We start from the raw sequence: 14480 nt of genomic DNA, 5'->3' as shown, positions 1-14480 counted from the left end.
ATGAGCTCGTCTTCCGATGTACTGCTTAAAGAAGGTGTTCACTTCAACCTATTCCCTAATTGGAAGCGTGCGGCAGAAGCTAAAAAGCTAGGTGAGATATTGATATTTACAGGTTTATAGATGGAGATAATTAATGTCAGATATTAATTTTGATTCTGATAATATCATATGACATGCATGATGTCACATTTATGAATTTGGTTTATATGATTATTCTTCTTTACACTAATGTGAGAGGAATATGGAATTTATTAAATGTTGCAGGTTACAAGCTTCATGGCAATCCTTATATGTAAACTTATTTCACTTCTCAAGTGTATAGTGTTAGGATCTTTGAGCATATAGTATATACATGGTATAGAGATCTTTAGGAAAAGGTAAATACTCTCTGGCTTTGTAGCAATTGTGACTTGAATTAAAGGTTTTTTTATCCGTTTAATTCCAGCATTTTGTACAAGACAACTGAGAGAATGTAAAGACTTGCAAAAAAAAAAAAGTAAAGACTTGCAAAAAGTTGAATACCATAACACCTTCTCTACTCTCCTCTAGAAGGTACTCTGAACTAAGCCACATATTTGAAAGTATTGGGGTTTTTGGTGTCCCTCTCTAAGTACTCTCTGCTGATCAACTCCTCAATCCTTTTCTTGATCATCTTTACATCAGGCTGCAAGATAAAACAAAAACAACCAATAAGAAGATGTTCTTAATCTCCAAATATGAAACCAATGTGACTATACACACTCTTGTTTTTGTGTGTTTACCTTGAACATTCTTCTAAGCTGCTCAACACATTCAGAGACTAACTGTTGATGCAGCAACACTTTTCTGCTCTTCATGATCCTCACAATACAAGCATCAATCGCATAGCTTCTATCTTTATCAACATCTTCAACTACTTTCTTGCGGTCATCCACTGGAGGAAGAGGCACCTGTTCCACAACAATCATTAGTAGCCAGTCTTTCTTTGTTGGAAAGAAGACAATGAATCTTACGCATACATACCTTGATTCTCCTCATTTTATCTGTGAACATGGTGTTGAGTTCGAAAACATCCGTTGTAGAGATACTCTTTGAGGCTGGTTCCTTGTTAAGAATCTTGTACTTTGAGCATGAGAGTGAATGAAGCACCCTTACAAGATCTTCATGGCTGAGGTTTAGTTGTTCAATGATCTCCTGGTAGGTTAATCTTTCTGTGTTGTTGAATAGACACAGCACAACAGCCTGACAGAAAACAAATAAATGAAAATATATCAAGTCAAGAGAGAACAAACCAAAACCAAAAGGATATATAGATACCTGGTAGGTAAAAAGGACCAACTCGATTGGTTTATGATCAAATCTTCCAATAACATGACATGTTCCCAGAGAATAAGTCCAGCTGAGCTTCCTCTTAGTGGTTTTCGATCCATAATATGAGTTGAAAGCGTCAACACACTCGACCATTTCACGTGGTAGATTGAGGTCGGTGGATGTTTTGTAACTCGGCCAAAAACCTGTGTTGAGAATAGTGACTGCCAAATCAATCCCACCTGGTTTTCCGTTTACATATCCCTCGAAGCCCTTCTGATTTTCTTTGGCCAATGCCATATCAGTCAACTATAAGATGTACAAAAGGTTACTATTAAAACAAAGCAAGGAAAAATAAAATAAAATCATTTTTAAACGAACCATGCCCTCCATCTTAGATGTAAACTGGCCACCATGTTGTCCTTTGAGCTTTGTAAGCATACTTCTTTCATGCTCGTCATTGACTTTGCGATCAAACAAGAGTCTACGTGCTAGCTTCTTCCTGCAATCAACCATTAAAGCATTAGCTTGAGGAATAAGATACAAATAAAATTGGAGGCAGAGATGTGTTACCTATAAAACTCGGCGAATAGATCCTTGTCACTTATATAATCAAGCAACTTAACCACCTGTAATCATCATGTAAAAAAATAAACTATTAGCATCAAAGCCAAGAATAAAATGAAACTGATCGACAGAGATTTTACATTGTCAATCTCAGCTTCAATGGCTTCATCACTCTTTCCTGACTTCTTGAAAAGATTGTCACAAAAGGTTGCAAGTAACTCTGCACTAGAGCTTCCACCCACTTTCTTGTTACAGAAGATTTCAAAAGCTTCTTTCAACGCCTTATGGAAGAGGGTATGGTTCTTGAAACAGTCCGTGACATAGACCATGTACTTATCATGCAGGTCTATTATCTTCCCGACAAGGACCTGTCCCTCCACGCTACCAGTAGTAGCTGAGTCTTGGGCTTGTTTGATAAGTGCATTCCCTTCACTAGTAACATGAAGCCTGAAGGCTTTGGCAACAAGCTCCAAACCATTGGGAATTGGGTTAAAAAGCCTGTACATCCTGGAGAGATCATCCATCTTGTCATCTCTCAGCAACGCACATAGGTGCTCTTTCTCTAGAAGCTGTTTTGCAACCGAAACCAACAATTTTTCCTGCACAATCTCAACTAGTTTGGGCTCGGTGGTTGAGTGAAGGTAGTGAGTGACTCTCTCCTTCTCTTTTTTCAAAGACTCCTCAGACTTTATCATGTATTCAGGGCAAGAATCCTCCTGGATCCAGCTTGAGGCCTTGCGTGAGTAGTAAGACGCCGTGTCTTCAAGCAAGAACATCTCAAAATCCTTTTCATACATTTCCATAGTTCCCATCCCACTCTGAACAAAGATGTCTACTATGTTTTTCAGTAGTTCCCTCTCAATCTCTCCGCCCTCACGTTCTTTATTAATCTGTTAAAATACAAACCGTGTTAGCTATAGTTAGATAGATACTCAGTCACAGATTCTATTATATATATGTGTGTGCTTACCAGTGCCATAACAACATCTTTGGCACTGACTTGCACCTCAAGGTAAACTAGGTCGCGGAAGGACTTCATGGCAACTTCAAGAAGTGATGGGTAGTTTCTATATGAAATGAAGGAACGTTCAAGATAGGTGAAGAAGTGGGATAACCACTTGACGAAAACTTTATAATGATCCCACTTCCGAGAAAGCTCTCTGAGCAAGTATACAGCATCCTTCTGCTGAATACAAGGCAACACCTAACCCACACAAAATATATATAATTAAACTTTTTTTCTCAAACATTAAAGAGCGAAGTTAAAACTCAATACCGTTTCGTTGGCATAGTGTTCAACAATGTCATGATACTTATGATAAAGCCTCTGAGAGTAGTTGTGAGGGTTTTCCTGGATGCACATGTTGTAGATTGTTGTGTAATACTCTAGGTATTGTTCACGAGTAAACGGTTTCTCAGACGTCTCTTCTTCAAGAATCCTTGTAAGCTTGGAAACACCAGTTTCCAAGAACCTACATCCTTGCTCATACTCAATGATCGTGTCGCTACACATTTTCTGCGATCAAAGTAATAGAGAACGAGAATCTTTAGCATCGATATTCAAACCCTAATCTTAGGCATCAGCAACGATACTCAACCATTGAATCATAAACTCTAATCAAGATGGTGAACGTACCTGAAGACTCCCAGATCGTATCGTATTCCAAAGGGGGTTTGTGAGAGCTGTGAAGACTGAGAAAGTGAGAAGTGACGGTGTAATTTATAGGGTCCGAGAAGCAGTGAACCGGTTAAGAATTTGAATCGTCATTTTTTATTATTATTATTTATTCAATAAAGAAAACCGTTATCAAACTGAGATTTTTAAGGAAATAAAAATCTGAAAACTAATGACTAATGAGATACTTTGATGGTCAACGACAATTCGATGGATATGATTTCAGTCACATTAATTGGTGATTGCGTTTTTATAGAAAAGATCCCTAAATTTGTGATTATATTTATTTTTAACGATGTGAATTTATTTTGTTGATAGATAATATAATAATACAATACTAGGATAAAACATGCGTTTTACGCATGGTGAGTTTATTTATATATATTATTGACAATTTTTTATATATTTGATCATTTTATTTATACATATACAATTTTTTTTGTTACTATAGAATTTATTTCCAATGGATCAGATCAATTTTAATTAAAAATTATAAAACTAAACTATAATTAATATATCATAAGTTGATCGGATTGGATATTAAATAAATTACGACACAAAAACTTTATTTTTTTCACCGAATACATTCTTGAAAAAAAAAAGTGAACAATATTGTTTGCACAGTTGAATTATTTTGACATTTATCTTTCATATGGTTTTGAAAGGTTTCAGATCAACCATCGAATTGATACATGTCATTTTAATGTTTTTCGTCGTATGCTTAAGGAAAACTTACATTTTTGTAATTTAAAGTCATTTTAAAGAATTCAAAATATAACATATAGAAAAATATAACATATAAGGTTTCTTCATTTTTGTAATTTAAAGTCATTTACAAAAATTCAAAATATAATATATAAGAAAAAAAAATCTAATTTTTTATTATATGGTTATTGTGATTGTTTTTTTTTAATAATATAAAATTAAACAAAAATGAAGAATGATGCAAAAATTGTTATCAAATCTTTATTATTCACAGTCATTAATTGTCATATATATATGTTAATCATATTAGATAATTCTATAGCTTTTATTTAAATAAATAATATATGTTTCTTATATTATAATGTTCCCTAGTAATTGAATTTGGATTAACATTTTTTTCAACTGATCCGTAAACTGTCACGTAAGCTAAATTTGCATTCTAATTAAGTGACACCTACGTATGGTCTCTTTTCAATTAGTATAAATTTAAGGTTACAACTTTTGAAATGATTATCAGTTAATATTTAGGGGATAGTGATTTGATTTACAAAAAAAAAAGATGATATTTTTGATAGTTTAATGTTTTCAGCTTAGTTGTTCAACTCGTTTTAGTTTAAGTATGAACTCTTTGTTGGTTTGATTATTTTTTTGAGCTTTGCTGAATCTCGAAATTAATTCCATATAATTATAGTTTGTGTTAACCTCACGAAACTAAAAAGAGTTAGGATGTGACTGGTGACCATCATAAAAACAATAGGAACGGATAGGAAATGAATGAATAGGAATAAAATTTTAGGAATGATGGTTCCTTGTCAAAATTAATGAGGAATAAATTTGTTCTATAATTCTCTACGAACAAAGAAATGAATGGGAATGAAAAGGAAAATCCATTCCACATTAATGGTAAAAAATTTAAGGAATATTAAAGAATATAGTGTTCCTCCTCATTCCCTTGGTCACCGGTCACACCCTTAGTGTATTAGTTTTTGTACTAAATGCTCTTAATTATGTAATGAAACGAAACAAAACGAAACGTAAAGAAGGGTTGAAGAACGGATAGAACATAAAATAATATTATTCCTTCCGTTATAAGTTAATTAAGTGTAGTTTTTGAACTTTTCACACATTAACAAATATGATTTAAAAAATTATATAACACGCTTTAACCAAATACAAAATCATTTTTTTCTTTCAATCAAGCCTCTAGAATGGTCTTCATTTTTTTTTTAGGTTTACTAGAGCTGTTCCCGGGCTACGCCCGGGTAATTGCTATAAAATTGTTAAAGTAAAATATTATATTAGATTAATATATTTTTATCTAAATTATGATTAATATTAAACAGTGTTTGGCTTAAAATAATCACTGAATGTAAGAAGAAAAGAAAAAGTATTATCGATAGTTATTGATATTTATTGAAATAATGGTTTCATTGGCATAGGTAGCGGTAATGTAAATATTAAATATTTAAGTGTTAACGAAATATAAAACAATTCCATTATGAATATAAGACAACCATTATAATGATTGGTTCTTATTTGTATAAAATATATATGCATAGAAATTATTAATTTATAGTTTTAATTGGACTATCTATTTCCACAGAATTTTATATCACATTAATATATTTTTTTTTATCAATTTGCATAAAGTTTTGTACCGGCAGAAATTGGATCTGAGAAAAAGCAATATATAAATTTTTTTAAAAAATTTAAGGTTTGGAATTATAATTCTTTAAAATCTAACTTTTTTATAAATGTTTTTAAAAAGTTTTTTTCCATAAACTGTTTTCTCAAAAAAAAAATTGAAAATCGAAGTTATGTTTGAAACTATTTTTAATTTTTTTTTAATATTGTTAATTATTTTTTTATAAATTATTATAATACTATATTTTTATTCCAAATACCAAAAAGAAACTTAAACCCCTCACGAAAACAAAAAAAAAAAGGTTGATTCTTCAATTTTTTTTTATTCAAGAAGGAAAAGCCATAAAAAACTATAAATAGATTTGTAGGTAGATGGACCAACACCGAAAAAGCTCAAGTATTCCAGATCCTAACAAACTGAACAATGGAATGAAATATCATAATTTCCACCACTAAAACAGAGCAGAATATGATAAGCTCTCATCAAAATCCCTACACTATAGTGAGACCAATATTCACAGATGAGTAATAAAAGACCAAAACAGAGAAAGCTCAGGCCTTTCATACCAAAGGCACATAAAACATATCAGAACGTAAATGAACACAGAATAATCGAAAAAATATAAAAGGGACTAAGAGAAACAGAACCCATCAGTTGAAACCAACGATAAAACATCAATACCCTATGGTGAAACCAATCTACAAAAAACAAAATGAAACTGGCCAATATTAGTGTGACAATACCTGTTCGAAGTAGAAGGGAATTGGAGAGAAGCATTGGGCTGAGAGAGGCGTTGAAGATTAGTTAGGTTAAGGTTAAGGGGTTTTTCTTTCTAAGCATAAGAATATATGATAATTGTGAATATGGAAAACTTCCTAAAGTTTCACAAACGTATAATTGGTTAGTTCAAATATTCCTACCGTGAATGTAGCACATGCTCTAAACTTTCTAAATGTGTATAATTGATATCAGTAATATAGAATCATGATAAGAAATCATGGTATAATTGTTTTAAAAACATACAGAAACTCAATCTATTTTCTACATTTTGCTCAGATATGTAGATAGTCAACAGAGATTATAAGAAACAACAGAGTCTATAAGAAAGGTAGTTCAAATTATTGAAAGACAAAGTCTGAAAATGAAAACAAACTAAGCATTGTCTTTAACTTAAACAAAAATGTACTTAAACAGCAGCAAATTTAAAAAACCAACTCAATTGCATCAAGGAACCGAGGCTCTAATTCTCACATCTTGGGCGTTTAGCTGTCTCTGGATCAGCACTGCTACACATCCGCTTGCTCTCCTCATCTCCAGAGACTCCACGGCCTTTGAGAGGTCCACATACGTCGTTTCCAGTCTGTGCTGCTTCCTCGGACATTGCAGCAATGTCATTTCTCACTGAGGCTTCCGTGGGTGGTGTTGGGTCTAGAGACAGGATCTTGGTGACAGTGATAGCTCGGGTATTGCCTGAGAAGTTGTGGTCTGTAACTTTCACACAGAACTTATGTGTTTGTCCGATGGTGCTGATTAGAGCTTCTGGGACAGGCACCTCATGGTCAGCTCCTTCGCTCTTATTAGCCTTACATTTAAGTACAATAGTGTCAGTTTAAATCACTTGAGAGGTTAGAAAACAAAAAAGTAAAAAATAACTTGAGATTACAAACTGGTGCTCAGTTACCTCAAAGTAGCTACTAACTAACTCGGATGCGTGCCTCCCAGTCAACTCCCGACCAGCATCTCCAAGCAGGACAAAGAAAGCTTGTTCACTGTTGTCGTAAACAGAAATCTTTGCACGGTATCTGGTGTGACAGAATCAAAAAATAACGTCACAAATGTGATAATCAAAACTAATACCAGTGAAAGCGTAATTGAATATTAAGGCGAGAGAACATACTGTGCAACGCCATCTGTGTTAACCTTCTCACATTTTGGGTTTGTACAAATCAACGAACTCGGGCCGTTGGTAGCCTTAGAATGGCACCCACTGCATCCAATATAGTACCAAGGATAGCCATGCACAACATCATCAATCGTAGCCGTGCACTCAAAAAAGGCAGCCTGGACGGTTTATAGGCATATGGTTAAAATATATTCAATATAATACTTAGCATGAAATATATATACTTTGGTCACAATATTTAAATATATTAGCGTTTACTTTTACCTTGGCGGATTCCTGAGTCATGTAGGAGAATATCTCTGCTATACTCAGTGTCTCACGCTTAGTGATGACGTCTGCGCTAACTTGATTAGCAATCTCTGGGTTAGAGCCCAGCCTGAAACAAAATGAAAAGCAGTGCTTCAGTCATTCAATGCTATAAGTGTAAGTGTTGGAATAGATGCTGAAGACGGGATACATACCAGGTGAAATAATCTCTGGTTGGTTGGACATCAGAGTCCATGAAAACCCGTGTAGGAGACATAGAGGTCAGGGCAAGGGTACCTGCTCAGTAATGGAAGAGTCATTAAAAAGGATGTTGTGATGATTAGCCACTAATGTTAAGAAGAAAAACGTTTTAAGAATGGTAAATAAGCTACTATCACGTATGGGAACAACTATAAACCACCCAAAAACATGTCACAATTATCACTGGAAATGTAAGTATAAAGAGATAAGTGTTTAAGTAAAATTAGCAACCAATGACAAAGAAGAGAGAAACTTTTTGTAAAACATGTCATAATTATCACTCAAAACATGAGTTCAAAGAGCTAAATAATTACCTCCGAGACGTTTGGTGTTAACAGTGGTGACCAAAAGCACTGTGGGAGTGTTTTCGCAGGAGTTGAACTTCTCGCAGAAGTCTGTTGCAGCCTGGTCCCAAAGGTAAAGCTTCATCACAGGTCCCCTGCAAAGATAAACTCATATAGATTTAAGAACTACCGAGAGATGATTACTTGGAATGAAAGAACACACTTACTCATGTGACTGCACGTGAACCACAATGTGCCGAGTGGTAGCGATCTTCGCAAGATCAAGGCTGGGACGCTCAATTAGAGTCTGGCCATCGACCAGCTTCATGTGACCAACAACATCTATAACAGTTTCATGAAAAGTGTACGTTAGATGACTGATAAAACTCTGAAAATCTAGATTTCTTTACCTAAACAGGAGAATAGACGAAAAACTACATACAAAGCAATGTAACTGAGATTTGTAAAACTAATATGCTTACCGTAGAGGTCGCCTTTGAGATCACAGTTGGCTTCAAAATCTTCGTATGAATGAAACCTGAAACGGTCTTCATCAAAAGAGATGGGAATCTCGTGAAGAACAGACATCTCAGAGTTCCACGCGAAAGACACGGTTGCGACATGATCAGTAACCCGATACACCGGTTTATTTTTCGACCCGTAGAAGTTGATGAGTTTGTAAACTGAGCCACGTTTCATGTCAGGTAAGTACTTCTTAATTCGTCCCGGTGGGATGAATCCTTGAATAACAGTTCCCTAATGTCGGAAAAAAATAACAAATCACAAAATGAGAATGCGAATGAAACCTTAGAAAATAATGAAACCGAAGAATTAAAACAGAAACAATTGAAACAATACTATAACTTATTAACAAAGCGTATAAGCACACGTCTAGATAATCATCGAAACCGTAGCTTAAAATTCTCGGAAACATAGATATAAAACTGGAAACTATTTTTGAAGAATCGACGTACAAAATGAGAATGAAACCTTAGAAATAAATGAAACCAAAGAATTAAAACAGAAACAATTGAAACAATACTATAACTTATTTACCAAGCGTATAAGCACACGTCTAAATAATCATCGAAACCCTAGCTTAAATTCTCGGAAACATAGATCTAAAAAATGGAAACTATTTTTGGAGAATCGACGCACCTGTTCGTCAATGAGGAGCATTTCGAGGCCAATCAGCGTCTTCTTGACCGGGTTTCGAGCCTCCCAGAAATGAATGAGCCGGAAGCGAAGCTGAGTCTCATGTGGACCTAGAGAGACATCCTTGAAGAACATGACTTGTTCATCAGGGTCGGAGGAGACAGGAGACTTCCCATTTCGTTTCATCGCCATGGATCGAGATTTGAGTGGTTCTAGGGTTTTGGATAATAGAGAAGATCAGTATATAAAGGAGGATGAAAAGGAGTATATAAAGGAGGATGAAAAGGGGGAGGTGAAACGAAATCATTAAGGAGGTATATTGATTGTATAGAAGTGGATCGATTAGATCTCGGCTTCTCTGCTCATCGATCGGAGAAGACGAAGAGGTAGCAGCGATGAGAATCTCATCCCTCGACGGATTCTTCGAGGTTTCAATTACGGCAAAAACGACGCTAAACTCCAATATAGGCCACAAAACTTTGGTGAAGCCCACAACATTCGGTGAAGCCCACAACACATACCAGATAGAAATCGCAAACCGCGAGCCCGGGATGACGTGTCAATTGCGACGCTCCTGATTGGTTCGAATAAACAATCCGACGTGGACACCTTCCCTGCTCTCTATATCCCCCTTTTAGTAGTATAAGATTACAAGCTGATACTAAGAAAATAAAACTTCAAAAAGACTTTATGAAAAACATGAAGTAACTTTCTAATGTTTTTCATCCGGATTTAAAAGACTTTGTATGAAAGAAATGATCAATGAAGTAGTTTTCTAATGTTTTTCATACTTGGTTTGAACTAGAGTGTAGATCCCTAGTTTGAATCTGTATCACTGGAACAATATTCATCGCTTGAGATACAAGAAAGGTGGTGAGTCTTTACGTGGATGCCAGTAAAAGCAATATGTTCCTCGCTTTTGTATTGCGAAAGAAGGTTCTGAATTATATATATAATAACTTAACTGTATATATATGTATAACTATATCATTGGGTAATCGATGAGCAATACAAGTCATCCCTTCATGGACTGCTTAAAAATGGTGTTCAATCTATTCCCAAATTGGAAGCGTGCGACAGAAGTTAAAAAGCTAGGTAAGATATATCTATATAGGTTTATGTATGTAGATGTACTCAGATAAGCATGCATGATTTCTCATTTATGAATTTCGTTTCTATGATTAGTCTTCTTTACACTAAAGAATATGGAATTGATTAAAAGTTGCAGGTTACAAGCTTCATGGTAATCCTTTCTCCACCAACACAAGGCGTGTTCTCGCTGTTCTTCTTGAGAAAGGACTCTCTTACGAGCCGATTACCGTCGATTTGAAAACCGGTGAACACAAAAAGGATTCTTTCCTTGGTCTCAATGTAAATGCTATCGCCTGTAGATAGATTCTTTTAATTTCACTCAAGGCATGCCAGATCTGTTTATAGGCTAAAATATCATGTGTTAGTTAACTTTATCTTTATGCTACACTCTCATGTTCTAACTTTCAACCATGGTTATTACTGATCCACCTGTTTGATCAGGTTTGTGGCATCTGCATATACATTTAATTTGTTTGATATAGTTTCAAAATCTTTGATATTCAACTAGTGATTAGTTACTTGTAACTCAAAGATTTCAAGTTTTATTTTAAACAGTGTGTTATTGATGCAGCCTTTTGGTCAAGTCCCAGTTCTTGAAGATGGTAACCTTACGCTCTGTGGTGGGTTAATCTAAATTACGCCCTAATTAACAACATACTGTAAAAAATTAATTTTTTATATTGAAATTTTTTTCTTGAACTAATTTCATTTTTAATTTTGTTCTTCTAGAGTCTCGAGCCATCACTCAATACATCGCATATGTTCATAGCTCAAGAGGTACACAACTTCTGAATCTTCAAAGCCACGAGACAATGGCAATACTAACAATGTGGATGGAAATCGAGGCTCACCAGTTTGATCCACTTGCATCGAAACTCACTTGGGAGCTAGTCATTAAGCCTCTCTACGGTCTAGAGACTGACCACATGGTCGTCAAAGAAAACGAGGCTGGTCTAGAGAAGGTTCTAGATGTCTACGAGAAACGACTTGGAGAATCTAGATTCTTGGCTTGTAATACCTTTACTTTGGTTGATCTTCATCATTTACCCAATATACAATTCCTTCTGGGAACCCCAACGAAGAGATTGTTCGAAAATCGACCTAAAGTGCGCAATTGGGTGCATGAGATTACGAGTAGAGAGGCTTGGAAAATGGCTTGTGATCCAGAAAAGTCTTGGTTTGTTAATCAGGGGAAATAAATGAAAGCAAAATAAAACTTGTGTAAGAAAGTGTGTTGTGTGTTGTGTTTGGGTCTTTGTTTATAATCTTGTGTTGTTTGTCTGTGTGGTAGGGGTCTTTTAAGATGCTTTGTGTTTGGTTTATTTGTATATCTGATGCATATGAATAAATGGATTTAAAAATATTAATGATTAATTATTCATTCATTCATGAATTTTTATTGTTGTAGTATCATTGGTAATTTTTCTACCAAATTGCATTATTTCAGAGTTATGTATAATATACCTTATAATATACCTTCTCTGATATTTTTTTGTTTGGTAAGAATATATACCACAGTGAGAAATAATATTTTTAAATATTTTCATACTGTATAAGTATATTTTTGTTTGGTAAGAATATATATACTACAGTGAGAAATAATATTTTCATACTCTATCTATATGATATAAATAATATACACCTAATCTATCTCAAGAAAAAAAAAAATCAGTGTATAGAGAAGGTAGCAAAAATGAGTTCCTCTAAATTGTCCGTAACGTTAGCTCTCATGATTGTGATCATGTCCATTTCTTATGAAGCATACGCATTAGCTCACAAAGATGGTAATTCATAATAACATCTAGATTTCTGAAATTTTCTACATTGTTTTCCTTTGACTATCAATTCTGAATAACGATTTGCTAGATGGGTTTTATTCTTACTCTTCTTCGTACGTAGTATATGATGAGTTAATATAAAGGTGCAGGATACAAGATTTATGGCTATCCTTCCTCCCCCAACACTAGGAGCGCCCTGGCTGTTCTCCACGAGAAAGGTCTCTCGTTCGATCGCATCACCGTCAACTTGACTACCGGTGACCAGCAGAAGCCAAGTTTTCTCCCTATTAATGTAAGTTTTACGGACCTCTCGTTAGATTACTTGTGCTTCAAAATATGTTTAGGTCTAAATTCATGGTCGTCAATCCCTTTTTTATTGATACATATATCTGTTTGGTCGACGTGACTTAGCAAGGTATCATCATCTGAATATCCGTAATTAACATAGTTTTCTGCCCTATAGATCAGTTACTTGTGATTAAAGTTATGGTACATCTTAGGTTTTATGGTTAACAATCTGTTTGTAATATGCAGCCATTTGGTCAAGTCCCAGTTTTCCTAGACGGACATCTTAAGTTGATTGGTAAGTTTTAAAAGTTTGATTACAACTAACTGATCTGAGGATAAACATTTTTCGATTTTAGTTATTTTGATAGACATTTATTTTCCTTAGAATCCCGAGCAATATCGCTATACATCGAGACTGTTCATAGATCAAGAGGCACAAAACTCCTGAATCACAAAAATTACAAGAAAATGGGAACAGAAACAATGTGGATGTATGTCGAATCTTTTGAGTTTGATCCACCCGCATCGATACTCGTTTGAGAGCAAACCATCAAGCCTCTGAAGGGTCTAAAGGCGGACTATAAAGTTGTAAATGAAACCGAGACGAACCTAGGGAAGGTTCTAGATGTCTACGAAGAACGACTGAAAAACTCGAGATTCTTGGCTAGTAACAGATTCACATTAGCTGATCTTTTTCATCTTCCTAATATAGAATATCTTATGAACACAACTACAAAGAGACTGTTCGAAACCAGGCCTAACGTACACAGGTGGGTGGCTAAGATTACGGCTAGACCGGCTTGGAAGAAAGCTTGTGACGCCAAAGCTTGGTACGATAAGAAGAAGAATTAGTAAAAATTAAGAACTTTATGTGCAAAGTGTGTGTGTCTCGTTTGAGTGTTTATTTTAATATTTATAACCTGGTGCTATGAGCTTATAAGAAGCTTGTTGTGCTTGTTACCTGTAAGTTTGATGTTATATGAATAAAAGGCAAAACTTATTTCAGTAAATAAGGTTAACCCGAATTTCTAGTAATTAATACCACATTGACCACATGGTCGTCAAATCAAAACTTGTGTGAGAATATGTGTTGTGTGTTTTCGTAAAAAAAAAAAAGAATATGTGTGTTGTGTGTGTTTGGGTCTTTGTTTGTGAGCCTGTGTTGTTTGTCTGTGTGGTGGGGTATTGTATTGTAAGAATAAGATTCTATGTATTTGGTTTATGTGTTATCCGATGCATATATGGAATATCACTGAAATAATAATTATTAATAATTCATTCATGATGCTCTTGTTGTTGCAATATCACTGATAATTTCTCTATCAAATTGCATTATTTCAAAGTTTATTTCAAAGTTATGTACCAATCTTAGTTTACATATACCTTCTCTGACATTTCTTTGTTTGGCAAGAATATTTAACATAGTCAGACATATGTTTAAATATTTCAATTCTGTATACGCATATTATATTAGCGATCCTTCAATTTTTCTTTAATGTTAGTCACTGACATATACTTTCTTTTATTTAGACTAACTAGGTGATAATCCGCGCATGGCATATAATATATATATATATATATATATAATATATAT

At 34.5% G+C, this 14480-nt stretch overlaps 3 protein-coding genes and 1 pseudogene across 4 annotated transcripts; 2 read left to right on the top strand and 2 right to left on the bottom strand.

The window, feature by feature from the left end:
* Positions 1-540: 540 nt before the first annotated feature.
* On the bottom strand, positions 541-3367 carry LOC106423040 (cullin-1-like). Its single transcript, XM_013863818.3, has 9 exons — positions 3131-3367; positions 2825-3058; positions 1995-2744; positions 1861-1916; positions 1669-1789; positions 1297-1596; positions 1003-1221; positions 762-929; positions 541-664 (listed from the first exon to the last, which is right to left on the bottom strand). Exons 1-9 carry the CDS (start codon positions 3365-3367, stop codon positions 563-565), a joined length of 2187 nt encoding a protein of 728 aa, XP_013719272.2. The 3' UTR covers positions 541-562.
* Positions 3368-4557: 1190 nt separating this feature from the next.
* LOC125579325 lies at positions 4558-10376 on the bottom strand. Its single transcript, XM_048743347.1, has 8 exons — positions 9056-10376; positions 8801-8915; positions 8604-8728; positions 8244-8325; positions 8047-8158; positions 7777-7940; positions 7561-7681; positions 4558-7461 (listed from the first exon to the last, which is right to left on the bottom strand). Exons 1-8 carry the CDS (start codon positions 9270-9272, stop codon positions 7120-7122), a joined length of 1278 nt encoding a protein of 425 aa, XP_048599304.1. The 5' UTR covers positions 9273-10376; the 3' UTR covers positions 4558-7119.
* Positions 10377-10668: 292 nt separating this feature from the next.
* On the top strand, positions 10669-12194 carry LOC106423003 (glutathione S-transferase F4). Of its 2 annotated transcripts, none has more exons than XM_013863791.3 (4): positions 10669-10823; positions 10957-11099; positions 11392-11440; positions 11550-12194. In XM_013863791.3, exons 1-4 carry the CDS (start codon positions 10730-10732, stop codon positions 12017-12019), a joined length of 756 nt encoding a protein of 251 aa, XP_013719245.1. In that variant the 5' UTR covers positions 10669-10729; the 3' UTR covers positions 12020-12194. The 2 variants fall into 2 exon arrangements, with proteins under 2 accessions (XP_013719245.1, XP_013719244.1); XM_013863790.3 differs by having other exon boundaries at positions 10689-10823; positions 10951-11099.
* Positions 12195-12437: 243 nt separating this feature from the next.
* Positions 12438-14403, top strand: LOC106423062 (annotated as a pseudogene).
* The last annotated feature ends 77 nt before the right edge of the window (positions 14404-14480 follow it).

The sequence above is a fragment of the Brassica napus genome, chromosome A10, assembly GCF_020379485.1.
Source record: "Brassica napus cultivar Da-Ae chromosome A10, Da-Ae, whole genome shotgun sequence".
In the NCBI taxonomy this organism is placed as follows: Eukaryota; Viridiplantae; Streptophyta; class Magnoliopsida; order Brassicales; family Brassicaceae; genus Brassica; species Brassica napus.
This window is presented reverse-complemented; position numbering and strand designations above follow the sequence as displayed.

Coding starts and splice junctions, on each gene's coding strand:
- LOC125579325 (XM_048743347.1), bottom strand. CDS start 9,272: ATGAAACGTGGCTCAGTTTACAAACTCATCAACTTCTACGGGTCGAAA. Junction 8,729..8,800: donor GTTCACGTGCAGTCACATGA/GTAAGTGTGTTC, acceptor TTATCTTTGCAG/GGGACCTGTGATGAAGCTTT. Junction 7,941..8,046: donor TGACTCAGGAATCCGCCAAG/GTAAAAGTAAAC, acceptor TAAACCGTCCAG/GCTGCCTTTTTTGAGTGCAC.
- LOC106423003 (XM_013863790.3), top strand. CDS start 10,730: ATGAGCAATACAAGTCATCCCTTCATGGACTGCTTAAAAATGGTGTTC. Junction 11,100..11,391: donor ATTCTTTCCTTGGTCTCAAT/GTAAATGCTATC, acceptor TTATTGATGCAG/CCTTTTGGTCAAGTCCCAGT. Junction 11,441..11,549: donor TGGTAACCTTACGCTCTGTG/GTGGGTTAATCT, acceptor TTGTTCTTCTAG/AGTCTCGAGCCATCACTCAA.
- LOC106423040 (XM_013863818.3), bottom strand. CDS start 3,367: ATGTGTAGCGACACGATCATTGAGTATGAGCAAGGATGTAGGTTCTTG. Junction 2,745..2,824: donor AAGATGTTGTTATGGCACTG/GTAAGCACACAC, acceptor GTATTTTAACAG/ATTAATAAAGAACGTGAGGG. Junction 1,790..1,860: donor CTATTCGCCGAGTTTTATAG/GTAACACATCTC, acceptor GGTTGATTGCAG/GAAGAAGCTAGCACGTAGAC.